At 44.7% G+C, this 15,197-nt stretch overlaps 1 protein-coding gene across 1 annotated transcript; it reads right to left on the minus strand.

Moving 5' to 3' along the window:
• Positions 1–11,354: 11,354 nt before the first annotated feature.
• On the minus strand, positions 11,355–15,197 carry LOC143433920 (H-2 class I histocompatibility antigen, alpha chain-like). The gene is made up of 4 exons (XM_076706288.1): positions 13,627–15,197; positions 12,304–12,580; positions 12,060–12,176; positions 11,355–11,491 (listed from the first exon to the last, which is right to left on the minus strand). The coding sequence occupies exons 1-4, from the start codon at positions 13,660–13,662 to the stop codon at positions 11,487–11,489; spliced, it is 435 nt and encodes a 144-aa protein (XP_076562403.1). The 5' UTR covers positions 13,663–15,197; the 3' UTR covers positions 11,355–11,486.

Raw genomic sequence — 15,197 nt, forward strand, 5'->3', positions numbered from 1 at the left:
CTTTGTCTCTGGGCCTTTGAATTCTTCAGCATTTTTTTTTTTATTGTAGACCTAGTCAGTTCCTGGTGGGCATCAGGAAGAGGGTGGGGTAGTAGCCAAAGGTCTGTTGCTGCTTCTGGCCCAGGAGTGGCATAGTTGCACAGGAAGGGTTTGCAGGTCTCCAAGAGGGTGGCACATGCAACAAGGCCTGAGAACATGATAGCTTTGTGCAATGTCCTGAGGGTTACCATAGGAAAAATCCACACAGATTCTGAGATTTTCTGTCAGCCTCTAAGTGGCTGTCATAGCTCTTTTGAGTGTAGAGGGTCTGTAACACCTGCATCCATGCACTGAGGCAGGGGTGGACCTGGCTCTAAAATAGATCTTGTCATTTACATGTGACCCAGACTCTTCCCGCTGCCCGCTGCCCCATGTCTGTACAAGTTTGCAGACTCCAGAGCAGTGGCTCTCAACCTTCCTAATACTGTGACCCTTTAATACAGTTCCTCGTGGCGACCTCAACTTATACTCGTTGGTACTTTATAATTATAATTTTGCTCCTGTTAAGAATAGTAATATAAACATCTGTGCTTTCTGATGGCTTTAAACAACCCCTGTGAAAGGTTTCCTTTACCCCCAAAGGGGTCATGACCCACAGGTTCTAGAGTGAAGGACCATCCTTGACCAAATTGTTTGGTTTTTGAGACAGGGTTTCTCTGTGTAGCTCTGGCTGTCCTGGAACTCACTCTGTAGACCAGGCTAGTCTGAAGCTTAGGGATTCACCTGCCTCTGCCTCCCAAGTGTTGGGGCTAAAGGTGTGTGTCATCATAGCCTGGTAACCTTGACCAGATCTTAAACAAAAGCTAGGCTGGTTTGTAGACCTGTAATCCTGGCTAATTGGGAGCCTGAGGCACTGGATGGTAGGCTGCTTCAGTTACAGAATAAGTTCAAGGGCAGCCTGGACCACATCTTAAAAGTAAAGGCTGGGATACAGCTCAGTGGCAGGAAGCTGTCCCCAGGTCCCATCTACAACGTGAGGGGAAATTTCAGGTGAAAGACGCTGTCAAGGAAAATAAAGTAATTTGAGGTTGTTTCCTTTACCCCATTCACTTCCCAGGGCCTTGGCTGTACTAGGCTGGGGCCCTAAGCTCACCCAGACCTGGCCCTGGGAATCCATGCTCCTTTCTCACTCGTTACAACTTTCCCACCTACTCCACTACCCCCTTCTAAATGTCAGTCCTGGGGATCACAGTCTTTAGACCTGGGTGTTCTGGAACTTGCTATGTGGTCAAAGAATGCAAAGATCTGCCCTCCCGAGGGCTGGGATTAAAGGTATTCCCACAGAAACCTGGGACTCTTCCTTTGGATGGGTCACATCAAACTCAGCTGGTGTGTAGTTAAGACACGGTCTACAGGTAGGAAGCTCTGGGAAAAATCCCTGGTAACAGCAACCACAAAAGAAAAAGAAACTAATGCTCTGATGTGGGAGCTGTACAGGGGTTACCTGGTTCCTTAGTGTGGTCCTTCTTAGTGTGACCGGGACAGCTTTGGGGGCCCGAGAAGTCGACTCGAAGAAGTCCAGTTAGTTCCTGGACTCTGTAGTCTGCGGTCTGCAGACATTTGACATAGCCTAGTCTATATGGACCCTTGGGAGCTTCGATGCCGCTCACGGCCGCCAGGGGGCAACAGGACACAGGAATAGAAGTTCGTCCAGTTCCCAGTCACTTAAGCAGGGTTGTGCTTTGAATGCTCAGGAAGGCAGGAAGTTGTCATCGCCTTTGCCCTCTTCATACTGAAGCAGCCAGGGATTTTCCCTTCAGCCTCAAACCTTCTGTTTTGCAGTTTTCACCGGTCCTTATGATCTTTAGTCTGAAACACAACTTCTGAGTGTGATTACACCTCTGGCACCTTCCCCAGATTGTTACTCAACACCACACTCAGACACACACAGACACACAGACAAACACCACACTCAGACACACAAACATACACACGCGTGCGTGCGCGCGCGCGCGCGCGCACACACACACACACACACACACACACACAGAGCACGTGTGATCCTGACCGACACTTGGCATGCTGAGGTGAGGCAGGAGGATCAACAATTCAAGGTCAAGACTGCAAAGATGACTCAGAGATTGAGAGCATTAACTGCTCTTCCACAGGTCCTGAGTTGAATTCTCAGAAATCACAGAGGCCCACAACCATCTATAATGATATCTGGCGCCCTCTTCTGGCGGACAGGCACATATGCAGGCAGAACACTGTACATAATAAATTAATGTTAAAAAAAAGAATTCAAGGTCAACCTGAACTACAAGAAGATATAACACAAACAGCATAAATGAATGACACACATATCATAGACCAGTAGCATCAGGGGCCACTCTGTAGGGGTAGTTGTGTCAATTTCTCCCTTCCTTGTCAAATCCCTAAGACCAGTGTATATGTCTAGAGTGGGGGACCCTAGAGTCTTGCACTAGGATTTGAAAGGGTTACTACATGCTGTAATTACCCTCAATCGCTTTCTTTACAGAAGCTTTATTTCTCTACATTTCTTTTTCCTTCTTTTAAAAAATATTTTTATGTATACTGGTATTTTACCTGAATGTATGTCTGTGTGCCACATGCATGGAGTCCCCCAGGGGGTCAGAAGAGGGCGCCCTATCCCCTCTAAGATTGCAGTTACAAGTGGGTGAGAGCTGGGAACTGAACCCAGGCCCTCTGGAACAGCAGTAGCATTCTTCACCTCTGAACAATCTCTCCAGCTCCATAATTTTACTCTGAAGTGTCACCATCTTTATTTTCATGCCTTGGCTCTCAGTGATTCTTTTCTCTGCAGCCACAGGGCCTCACTCAGGCCTGAGCCACCTAACTACCCTGCAGAGAAGGTTTGAATAGGAGAAGCCCTGGGTGCTTCAGGGTCACAGAGTCCAAGAGAAGGAGCTTCCCAACCTGTCCCCACAGTCCTCAGTCTACCCAAATCTCTGATGTCCTCCAGCACCAATGCAGCATTGGTAACATAACCCACACATGGAACATTCCAGATGCCCTGTGTAGGCTTATATTGTCCAAAACCTACTCTAATAAGCTTACTTAAATGTTTCAACCTCTCTTCTAGCTCACCACCCATCACAGGTAGTAGAAAGGAAAGGTTAACAGGGCAAAGGAGGGTGTGGACCTGTTTAGAAATAGTTCTTTGGGGTGAGTCCAGTCTGTGTTGTCAGGATATCAGCAGTTGAGTTCACACGAGTCAACAATGGCAGTTCAATCCAGAAGTGACTCTGAGGTTCTACCAATTGGCCTGAATCTACAGAAGCAGGAAGAAGCTGCTGGAACACAACCAGAAGTTCTTTGGTTCGTTTCTCTCTACAAAGTCATGACAAACGATCAGCAAAGAAGGCAAGGCTAACCAATGCCACAGCATCGTCAGTGAAGACCAGCATCAGCAAAGACCAGCAAAGAATGGTAAGGCAAACCAATGCCACACTGTTATCCACTGTCTGCTGTCTGTTGGGTTATATTTATACCATTTCCAAACATCGTGTGTTCTCTTAAGAGGACATCTCTCAAGGTCTATCAGAACATCACATGCCCCTTTTCCAGGCAGCTTTCAGAAAAACACCACATGTCTGCACCAGCAAAAACATCCTCTCATAAGACAGTTCCCAGAAAAAGAACACATGACACAAACAAGTCTCCAAAGAAACCTGAAATTTCCTCTTCAGGCCTGGTTCTCCCAGATTTAGGTCCTCAAATCAGGGGGCCAGGTTGCCAAAGTACTTCTTGTGTGCCACCGATGTCTGTTTTTTAACAGATAGTCTCTAATTCCATCTTTATCCCAAAGCTTTAGTACAGTCCTTTGAAATAACAGAAAGCCCTTGTCTACTGACTAGTTATCAAACATTGGGAATTAGTGACTAGAGTGCCCAGCTTATACACCACAGACCTTAGGTTTGATTTCTCAAAACCTCCTATCAATAGCTTGTCAATATCATTATTACCTTGTGCTAGAGGGCCTGGCAGACCTGTATGGGATCTTATGTGTGTTATATATAGTGGATTACTCCTATTTCGAATAATTTGTTGCAGTTGAATAAATAGGGAGGTCAATTCAGAATCATCCTGAATAAGTTCAGCAGTCTCTATGTGTAAAACAACCCTTTCTGCATACTGAGAGTCATTTACTATATTAAGGGACTCTTGAAAATCTGACAACACCATGATTAGTGCATATAATTCAGATTTTTGAACTGACTTATAGGGACTCTCAGCAACCTTACTTATGTCTTCTGGTTTATATCCTGCCTTTCCTGATTTACTAGCATCAGTATAAAACATAGGGGCTCCAGATATCAAAGTTCCCTTTAATATACGAGGGATAATCCAATTAGTTCTTTTTATGAACTGAAGCCGCTTGCTTTTAGGGTGTCTGTTGTTAATCTCTCCCAAGAAGTTACTGCACGCTCTTTGCCAGTGTTCATCTTGTGCCCATAACAAGGCAATTTCTGTGTTAGTAAAAGGTACAACAATTTCAGCCGGGTCCATTCCAATTAATTGTCGAAGTCTCATTTTTCCCTTTAGTATCAATTCAGAGACCTTCTCAATGTAGGTTTTTAACTTCTTACTCTGTTTGTGAGCTAAAAATATCCATTCTAAGATATAGTCTTCTCTCTGCATAAGAATTCCTTTAGGAGAATGAGTAGAAGGTAAGATAACTAAGATGCAGGCTATCTTTGGATCAATACAATCTAGATGTGTATCCTGCAATTTTCTTTCTACCAAGGCTAACTCCTTCTCAGCCTCAGGTGTCAGTTTCCTTGGGCTATTTAAATCTTTATCACCTTGTAAGGTTTGAAATAAATTACTTAGCTCTTGAGTGGCCAAGCCAATTGCTGGCCACAGCCACTTGATATCTCCAAGTAGCTTCTGAAATCATTAAGGGTCCTTAACTGGTTTCTTCTGATTTGTACCTTTTGTGGCTTAACCCTTTGTAGACTTATTTTATACCCTAGATAATTAATAGAATCCCTCTTTGTATTTTTTGGGGGGCTATTTGCAATCCCCAGCAAGGCAAGGTTTTCTTTACTTCATCAAACATTCTTTCCACAATATTAATATCTGAATCAGCCAACAAAATATCATCCATATAATGATAAATAATGGATTTGGGAAACTGTTTGCGAATCATCTCCAATGGCTGTTGTACAAAGTATTGACACAAGGTAGGGATATTTACCATTCCTTGTGGTAAGACTTTCCAATGATATCTTTTTACTGGGCGACCTCTATTGAAGGTATGTACTGAGAAAGCAAACCTTTCCCTATCGCATTTATGTAGAGGAATCATGAAGAAACAATCTTTCAGATCAATCACTATGATGAGCCATTCCTTAGGCAACAAGGAAGGCAATGGGATACCCGGCTGCAAGGAACCCATAGGCTGAATAATCTTATTAATTGCTCTGAGATCTGTCAAGATCCTGTATTTGCCAGATTTCTTTTTAATGACAAATACTGGAGAATTCCAAGGACTGGTAGACTCTTCTATATGCTGAGCCTCCAGCTGCTCCTGGACTAGCTGTTCTAATACCTGTAATTTTTCTTTTGTCATAGACCACTGCTCAATCCAAATGGGTTGATTAGATAACCACCTTAGTGATTAGGCTGTTGGTGTTTTGGCAGCAATGGCTCCTTGGGGTAGAGCTAAATTGTCAGTCTCTGCCATATCTTGTTTATGGACAGCTTGGACAGTCTGTGACTGCCTTTGATAACGTTTCCTGACCACCTTTAAATTTTTATTAGGAGCCTGATGGGTTTCATGACTAGACACTGACACTGAGGGGATATTAATTTGGGTTTTTCACTGTTGTAATAGATCTCTTCCCCATAAGTTAATGACTATATCAGCCACATATGGCCTCAGTTTTCCTACCTGAACTTCTGGTCCTATACATTTAAGCCATCTGGTGCTTTGTTTTATTTTGGATAAAGTCCCAAGTCCTTGAAACTGGATGTCTACTTCTTGAAGTGGCCAACTTTCAGGCCAAGAATTTGGAGAGATAATGGTGATATCTGCTCCAGTGTCAACCATCCCTTCAATCTCAGTATTATTCACTAGTATTCTTAGTTTTGGTCTTTGATCCTCTATAGAAGTTTGCCAAAATATTTGCTTTTGGCTCCCTGCAAGGCCTTCTGAATTGTCTATAAAACCTTCCTCAGCCTTATCTGGTCTCAGAACATCTGTTTTTGAAGCAGTGACATTTAACTGTCCTGAGGAAGAGAACTCTCTCCCTGCCTGGCATTGGGGCCTTCGAGAGGCCCCCCTGGAAGTTTTTTGGCAGGGTATTGCCCCATTTGTCTGTTGTTGCTCTACATTCACTAGTCAGATGTTGGCCTTTCCACATCTTTGACATATTCCAGAAGGCCTAGGCCCCCATTTTGTATTACTTTGATTTTTCCTGCAGTCATTTCTGAGATGACCCCAATTACCACAATTAAAACATTTGAAATCTTGGGTCATCTCTAGGTTTCTAGTTGCAGCTTTTCCTATTACCATCATATCAGCTGAGTGAGACCCAACATCAGCTGTGTATCTAATCCATTCATCTATTGATGCTGACCTTGCCCTCAGTGGTCTGATTACTTCCTTGCATTCAGCAGTTGCATTTTCAAAGGCTAAAGACTCAATTATTGCCTTTCTTGCTACTGAATCTGATACACTCCTTTTGACAGTTGAGGTTAGCCTTTGTAAAAAGTCAGGGAGGTTTCTTTTGGCCCTTGTATGACTTGAGTAAATGGTTCAAGTCTCTTCCCAGATTCTGCAACTTTGTCCCAGGCATTTAAAGCTGACAATCTACACAATGCCAGAGTTTCTTCATCATATACAGCCTGCACCTCTATTTCAGCAAAACGACCTTCACCAAGCAGTTGGTCTATGGAAATCTCTCTTCCTCTGGCTCTATTTTGTCATGCTATCTTCCTCACCTCATCTCTCCACCATGCAACCCATTGTAAATTTGTGGCAGGTTCTAATATTGCTCTTGCCATATCTTTCCAGTCTTGGGGGATTATTCTATTTTTAATAGCCCAAGAAGTCAGAATTTGTTTTAGAAATGGTGAGTGCATTCCAAAATTAGTGACACTTTCCTTAAATTTTTTCAGATCTAACACAACCACGGGTTGCCATTCAAATTCCTCATAACCCTGTGGATAAACAATGTCTGGAGGTCTGCGTTGTATATTAACCAGATAGACTAAAGTGTGTTTTCTAATAACCCTTGATTGATTTTCTCTAGTTTCTTCTGTCTCTACCTGAGTATTTTCCTTAACTGAAAATTTAAATTCTTCCCTTAAGGTCTGTGTTCATGCTTCATATCTCTCCTTTGTCGATCTTCCTGTCCCGTGAGTTCCTGTAGTCTCTGTTCAAGGTTCTGCCTCAACATTTTGAATTTTTCCTTATGTTGTAACTCTGATAGTTTGCTGTCCATTTTATTTTGATTGATTAATTTCACAAGGTTATTCTCCAATTCTTGCTTCCATTCCTAATTATTTTCTCTCTGCTGCTCAGTCTGATCTGTGAGCTGCTGCATCCTCTGTTCTATCATCTTTTCAAGCGCCTGTCTCCCACCTTCATTTTCATCTTTCTGTCTCTTATTCTGATCTATAATTTCCTGTGTCTTCAATTCCACTGTTTTCTCTAAGTCTTGTTGCCAAGTCATAAGCTTCTCTTTCTGATGCTCATGCTGCTCTATAATTTCCTGTATCTTCTGTTCTAAGCCCTGCTTCCATAATCTTAATTTCTCTTTATGTTGTAATTGTAATATTGCAGTGTCTGCCTTATTTTGATTTGCTAACTTTAGTAAATTATCTTCTAAACTTTGTTTCCAAATTTTATCTCTATCTCCTTGCTGTTGCTTATTTTGCCCAATAAAATCTTGTACCTTTAGTTTAGTGTTACTTGTAATCTCTTTCCAAGGCAAGGAATTTTTTATCTAGGGCCCTGTCTTTTGAGAAGACATAGTAAATCAAGAGAATATATATTGTAATACTGATAAATGATAAGGTGTCTATGTTCCCTAAGTTGATTCCCATCAAACCATTTGAAATATCATCACATAATGCCCCAAAGATAGTTATTGTTTTTGTCATCTTTATGTATCAAAAGATTATGTGTCTTTTATATATCAAAGAATTACCTGGTCTGGAGCCCTCAGTTCACTGTTTCTGCCTGAAAATGACCTCGCAGGCAGTTGTGTTCTAGGATCACCAGTCCTTCCTTGCAGTTTTTACAGGGCGTTGAGCAAGCCCAGGTGCAGGCTGAGTGCTGCTCCTAACCCTGGCCATAGCTCTCTGTCTGGGGATTGGGGGAGAAAGCCTCTCTGCGGTTCTTTGTAGGCCCTCAGACCCACTCAGCTTTCAATACACACTAGGCTGCCAAGCCGTATTCAGAGGTTAGGGGACAATGAACTTCTATCTCAGGTTAGTTGAGTCCTAAGAATTAAGTTAGGAGCCAATTTGTTGTGGTAAATCTCCGACCCAAACAAGTCTGGTCAGAAAAAACACAACTCAATATTTATGATTATAAACTGCAAGCCTAGATTGGGCAGATTTACCATTGCACTACAATATTCCCCAGCTATGAGATCCCTTACAACTTGCAGTTTTCTAGGCCACGTTCTTCTCCTTTTTTGTCCTACCACCAAAAGCTCCAATGGCTCCTCCAGCTCCTCCTGCTCTCTGTTGCCTATGTAGCCTCTCTCCCGGCAACTTCCTCTTCTGACTCCTCCTCTTCCGACTCTTCCCCTAAGCCTTTTTCTCCACCTCCCCTTCTACTGCCCAATCACTGGCTCTAGCCTTTATTTTACAAATTCAATTGGACAGAAGGTTCACAAGATTCACTCCTTCTCTGCATCCCCTCCCAGGAGTGGAAATACCATGAAAACAAGAGGCTGGGGCTATCCACAACAGACTTTAAGGCAGACTATGCTGAATACCGCATCCTGCATGCCAAAGTCAGGACTGCAAGCCACAGGTCCACCAAGCTGGGAACGGAGATGAAGAGATTACAGGGAGTTAACTCCAGAACACAAGCTGCTAAAAGATAAGATGGTGCAGGAGTATAAAGGGTTCAGGGGGCGGTACCCAATTTACAGGAGAGAGAAGCATCCTTGTTCTTGAAGTGGAAACTTCTGGTTTCTTTGGAAAGTCACTTATGTGAAATGATGTTTTGCTGAAGCAGACACAGGTGAAGGATGATTTGCTGAAGTAGAGACGTGAAAGGACACATGGTGTTTATAAGGAATATAAATAAAACCCAACAGATAGTGGTCGGGGCTGCATGGTATAGGTAAACCTTACCATTATTTATTGGTCATCATTTCTCGTGACTCCATAGAAGGAAATGTACCAAAAACCCTCTGGTGACGTTCTGGCAGCTTCTTTCAGCTTCTTCAGACTTAGGCTGATTGGCAGAGTGACGTGGATGTTTCTGGATGTGTCTTCTGATACAGACTCAAGTGGAGTTTTGCTAAGACAGACTCACATGGTGTTTTCCTGAGGCAAGACTCATGTAAGGCAAGAGTCCTGTGCTGACACATGATGTTTGGAGGGAGTATAATAGGACACAATGGACAGTGATGGCTGGCTTGCATAGCTGACTTTGCAATGCTTTGTTGGTCTCAAGTCTTCATCTTCACTGATCTTCACTTCCTTGAGAGAGTCATTGCAGAGAGCGCCTTCTGGAATCCGTGGTATCTCCTGCAGACTCGTGCTGATTCAGTGGAGGCCTGACAGTTTCTGCTGAGTTGTGCCACAGCTGATGATTCCTGTTTGCTATCCTGAATGTACTGACCTGGTCTGCTGGTATCCTGTCAGTTGGAGATTGAAATCACCCCAAGGCATTACTTCTAAACGGCAAAGAGCTAAGCCTCCTGGTTTCTTCTGGATTGACCTGCTGTTGCTGATTCTTGTGAACAGAACTGCTGATATCCTGACAACGCACTCTGAATTTGCTTCAAAGACTCATTTGAAAGATTTTTTTTTATTTATATGAGTTCACTGCAGCTTTCTTCAGACACACACTAGAAGAGTGCATCAAATTGCATTACAGATGGTTGTGAGCCACCATATGGTTGCTGGGAATTGAACTCAGGGCCTCTGGCAGAGCAATCAGTGCTCTTAACGACTGAGCCATCTCTCCAGCCCAAAAGACCCATTTCTACATAAGTCTGCTTCCTCCTATCCTAACAATCTGTCTTTCTCAATACTTCTGGTGGGTGGTGGGCTAGAAAGAAATAAAGCATTTGAGAACCCTTATTAAAAATAGGTTTTGAGCCGGGCGGTGGTGGTGCACGCCTTTAATCCCAGCACTTGGGAGGCAGAGGCAGGCGGATTTCTGAGTTCGAGGCCAGCCTGGTCTACAGAGTGAGTTCCAGGACAGCCAGGGCTACACAGAGAAACCCTGTCTCGAAAAACCAAAAAAAAAAAAAAAAAAAAAAAAAAAAAAAAAAAAAAAAAAAAAAAAAAAATAGGTTTTGAAAAATCGAGACCAATAATCTCAGCTGTGGATGTGGTCCTGAGAGAAGAACAGACAGATCACACCAGACACCTGAGAACCCTGGGAAAGACACTGGGAAGAAGGAGAAGCAGAAACCACAACAGTAGCATGGCTACAGGGAGTGCTCAGGGCAGCTTCAAGACTGCATTATTAGTAGCTAAAACAAATGGATGGGAGGAAATGTAGTGACTTATCTTGTGCACCCAGGACATTGAAGGATCCCCACTGGGGTATCTGATCTTTAGACATGGAGACACAGAATACTGGAAACATGATTCAGGGTCTCAGGTATAGAATGTGATCTGTCTGTTTATCTCTCATCCCCCTGTCCGTGTGATCACAGACTCTCAGCATGTGCTTCAAAGTGATGGAGAGAGCAGAGCCCAGAGGTGACCCAGCTCAGAAGTGACCCCATCAAAGATAACAATGGACTGAGCCCACCTGGGCACAGTCCTGTTCACACTCAGCTCCCACAGCCTCATCCTGTCCCAACAGATACACACAGCATACTGGCACAGATTCTGGAAGGTTCTCCATCTGTGATTTATTTCTTCAAAAGAGAAAAAACTCCAAGTATTCTCAATCCATGAAATTAACAAGAAATCAACCCTCAGGTCAAGATGTTAAAAATCAAGTTCACATTCAGATTCTTATTCTCAGTCTGGAAGTGGGGAGCTGCAGCTCAGGGCAGCATGGAGCTGACAGGATGCAGATGTCCCCCAATGTTTCACTGAACCTGGAAGGTTGGCTGTGAAAGGGAACACAGGCAGTGCAGGGACAGAGTCCTGGTGTGCATGGCAGACTGGGCTCCACAGTTCTTCACACTGAGCCCATAGGATCACAGGGAACATCAGACACTGTTGTCTAAAGAAAACTGAGGGCTCTGGACGTCACAGGAGAGACCTGAACACACTGTCTGTCACTCAGTCCACTCCAGCTGCTGTCTTCAGGCTAGAGAACGAGAGTCATGAATGATCACTATGAAGACAACATCCCAAAACCCCATGGATCACTCACAGATGATACTGGAAGTCCCTGAAACCCAATCATGTCCACATTGCCCCTCCCCAATTGGACTGCAGAGTGTCATCTTTACAATGTGGGAGAGACATATCTGAGTTCTGGGAGCTGTCCCTGCCTAGGGTAAAACAAAACAAATGTATATGATGTACATGTATATGTATGTATTCATATTAAGGTACAACTCGGGCCCAAAGAAGATTTCTCTGGAGGAGCTATTATGGATTCCCAGAGCTCCCATCATCCCCAGCTTCACTCCAATGGCCTCAGGACAATCTTGTCCCCCACTAACCTGGAGATGGAGCATAGTCTCCTACTGTTCTACCATGAGAAGAAAAGCAGAGAGAGTTCAAGGAACATCTTGACACTAGAAGTTTCCAGAACTGACAGCAGCCCCAGTTGGAGACAGCAGCAATGCGGGGTGTGGATGTGTCTCCCATAATGAGCAGAGCACACTTCTAAAGGAGGCTGAGAAAACTCAGACCCTGCCCTTTCCTACCTCTGTTTCTCCTCCTCTTCATCACAAAAGCCACCACAGCTCCAATGATGGCCACAGCTCCAAGGACAACCAGAACAGCAGTGATCACCATGTTAGAGTCAGTAAATGGAGGAGGCTCTGGGAAGGACAGGTACAGGAAATGAAGGTGAGGGTCATGACCCCAGAGCTCAGCCCTGACCAGCTCAGGGTCTTCAGAAGTTTTCAGCTTTCCCTGACCCCAGCTCTCCACCCACACGCTTTTTACCCCATCTCAGGGTGAGCGGCTCAGGCAGACCCTCATGGTACACATGGCACGTATAATTCTGCTCCTTCCCAATAGGCATCACCACAGATGCGCACTTCTGGAAGGTCCCATCCCCTGAAGGCCTGGTCTCTACAAGCTCCATGTCCTGAGTCAGGTCCTCCTCATTCAACTGCCAGGTCAGGGTGATGTCAGCAAGGTAGAAGCCCATAGCCCAGCACCTCAGGGTGACTTCACCTTCAGATCTAGGGTGATGGGTCACATGTTCCTTTGGGGGAATCTGTGTGGAAGATTTAAGAAATCCCACAATTAATAAGACAAACTGAAATCTATACCAGATACAGCTAAACAATGATGACACTGAACTATGTTTCTGTTTGAACACTTCAACTTTCACTGAATTAGTGACCAGTAGGCACAGTTGGTCCCCCCAGCACAGAACTGCACATGTTCCTGGGGGACTCAGAAGCTAAGAGGGAATCCACATGAGCCAGTGGGTTAACATGGTCTTTTTTATGTGATGTTCTATAGCATGAGATAGGTAGTCACAGAATGAAAGATGGAATGGAAAAATAAGTAATTTAATGTGTTTGTGTTCATATCTAAATTATGTATTATGGCTATGTGCTACTGGTAGGTTCTGTTACTGAGAGTCAACCACTGTGGTCATCGTGCTCACCAGCATTAACTGTCAGTGCTAGTGAACATTCATCACAGAATGCTTAGCAGAAATGTGGTGAACCTGACACTAAGGTGAGAAAGTGACTCCCAGCCCCTGACTCTAGGTTGACAAAGTACAAGTCTAATACACAGGATTTCAGAGGTGTGCTGTGGACCCCAGTGCACCTCTCCCTGGACCAAAGCAGGCTCACAGGGTGTGTGGGTTTTCTCTCTCACTCCAGCCCTGGATTGCAAAAGACCCTCTCTCTCAGAAAGTCCCATTTCTTTTCACTAGGGGGAGCACTGTAACTTGTGGGGGCAGAGGAAGAGCAGGAGGCTTCTGGATGTTTAGTTCTACAGGAAACAGTCTAAGCTCACAAGAACCTCTCCTTTAACAGGAACCCTGATTTAACTTGTGTAATCATTCAAGTTAGCAGTCTCTCCTGGCACCTGTGGAGACTGATATAAATGATAATACAAGGGCATGGAGAAACAGGATCATTCCAATACAGACAAAAACTGACCAGAAGCAAAATAATGCCTTCAAAAAAAAAAAAAAAAAAAAAAAAAGTAAAGAAAAAAGAAGGCAAGAAATAAGAAAAGGAAAAAATAGAAAAATAGAAAAAAAGAAAAAGAAATTCCACAGTTTATATTCCTCCAGGGTACCTCATTGTTGGGAGCCTCAGCAAGCGGTGACAACATTCGCCATTACAAGATGGCGCAGGCATCCTGTCCTCCCACAAGTGTACAACTAACTGCACAGGTGCAAAAGGCAAAAAGCGTGCCAAAGTCGCTGCCCATCCCGGGGCGTATTATGGGTAATGAGTAAGCAGCCAATCCGAAGTGAACACGCCACTCTAGAGTGTATATAAGCAGTGCCTTTTCCGGGCTTGGCGTCTTTCCGCTTCTGCTGTTACAAGAATAAAGCCTCGCTGTGGTAACCACCCGAACACTGCCTCACCTGTCTTTTTCTCGGGCGAAGGGGACACGGAAGGGGCTCAGAACACCTCATAAAGGCTCATTCATCACTGTAGGAATAGATAGAATTGGATTGTCTAAGAAATGCAAACCCCACAGACAGGGGGGCTCTGCAAGAATGTATTCTTTGGAAAGTTCTAGAAAACAGGGGAACCAGCCTTGTTTAGGGGAACCCATGTCTCTCATCAGGTAAAGGAGACTTCCGGTCCTAGACACAGTGGTGAGAAAATACCACAAGGAGTGTAAGCCTGGAGGCAGCCCGTGGTGAGTCTGGACCTACTTTCAGGATGGGATGGGAGGAGGGCACCAGGCTCTGGACACAGGTGGAGAAGGGGCAGAGGGTCCGGTGGGCAACCTGGGGACAGGGATTTCCCTGTGTAACCCCCACCCCTCTCACAGAGGCCATTTGCCTCCAGACCCCTCAGGTCTGGGTTCAGGCCAAGGCGGCAGCCAGCAAAAGGAGCAGCATGCTCCGGCCACATTGCCCCATCTGGGATCAGGGCGTCTGAGTCCCATGAGCTGCATGGTTTTATAACAAGTGTCCTGGGCGACGCTGCTTGGTTCCCCTGAATCATGCCACCCAATTGCAGAGGTGTGAGACCTGCCCACCTGTCATCAGTGTTCAGGCAGAAGGACCTGACACAGGTTAGGAGCAGAAGTGAAACTGGGGAGATGGGGAATCCCCAGCCCTGGGCTTCTCCACCCCTGACCTCATCGCCTGGAGACTAAGACTCTTCCTGAACCCTGTGCTGTGAACAGAGCACTGTTTGTCATGGTGTCTCTGAGTTCTGACCCAGGAGCTGTCTGGACACCAGGAGAGACCCGCAGGATAGACTCTGTGTCCTCTCCTCCACCCTTCCTCTTCCTTCTTCTCTTCAGAAGTTAGACACTGGAGTCTTTTAGAAGAAAAGCCACTTCCTGGAATCCAATGGCAACACAAGCTATTGGGGATGCAGTGGAGAGATGCTTCTCCTTAAAGCAGAGGCAATGGTCTGCAAACCCCACAGGAACCCCACAGAGACCAGGCTCTGTGTTCACCAGCAGTGGGTAGCTCACACTGCCAAGGCTGAGTGCAGAACTCTCATCTGTAAAGAGGAGACTTTTCCTCTTCCCTCAGGATCTGTCTTCTTAACCTCAGGGTTAGACTCAGACTCCTCTTGTTTCTTCAGGTATGGAGCATATCCAGGTGGGTATGTTTTACAATGATCTTCATCCCAGGTCCTGAGATTGTTCATGTGGACCTGGGTCATTGTCTCAGC

The sequence above is a fragment of the Arvicanthis niloticus genome, unplaced genomic scaffold, assembly GCF_011762505.2.
Source record: "Arvicanthis niloticus isolate mArvNil1 unplaced genomic scaffold, mArvNil1.pat.X pat_scaffold_215_arrow_ctg1, whole genome shotgun sequence".
NCBI classification, from domain to species: Eukaryota; Metazoa; Chordata; class Mammalia; order Rodentia; family Muridae; genus Arvicanthis; species Arvicanthis niloticus.

Coding starts and splice junctions, on each gene's coding strand:
- LOC143433920 (XM_076706288.1), bottom strand. CDS start 13,662: ATGTTGTCACCGCTTGCTGAGGCTCCCAACAATGAG. Junction 12,581..13,626: donor CTGAGGCTCCCAACAATGAG/GTACCCTGGAGG, acceptor TCTTCCACACAG/ATTCCCCCAAAGGAACATGT. Junction 12,177..12,303: donor GCCGCTCACCCTGAGATGGG/GTAAAAAGCGTG, acceptor TGTCCTTCCCAG/AGCCTCCTCCATTTACTGAC.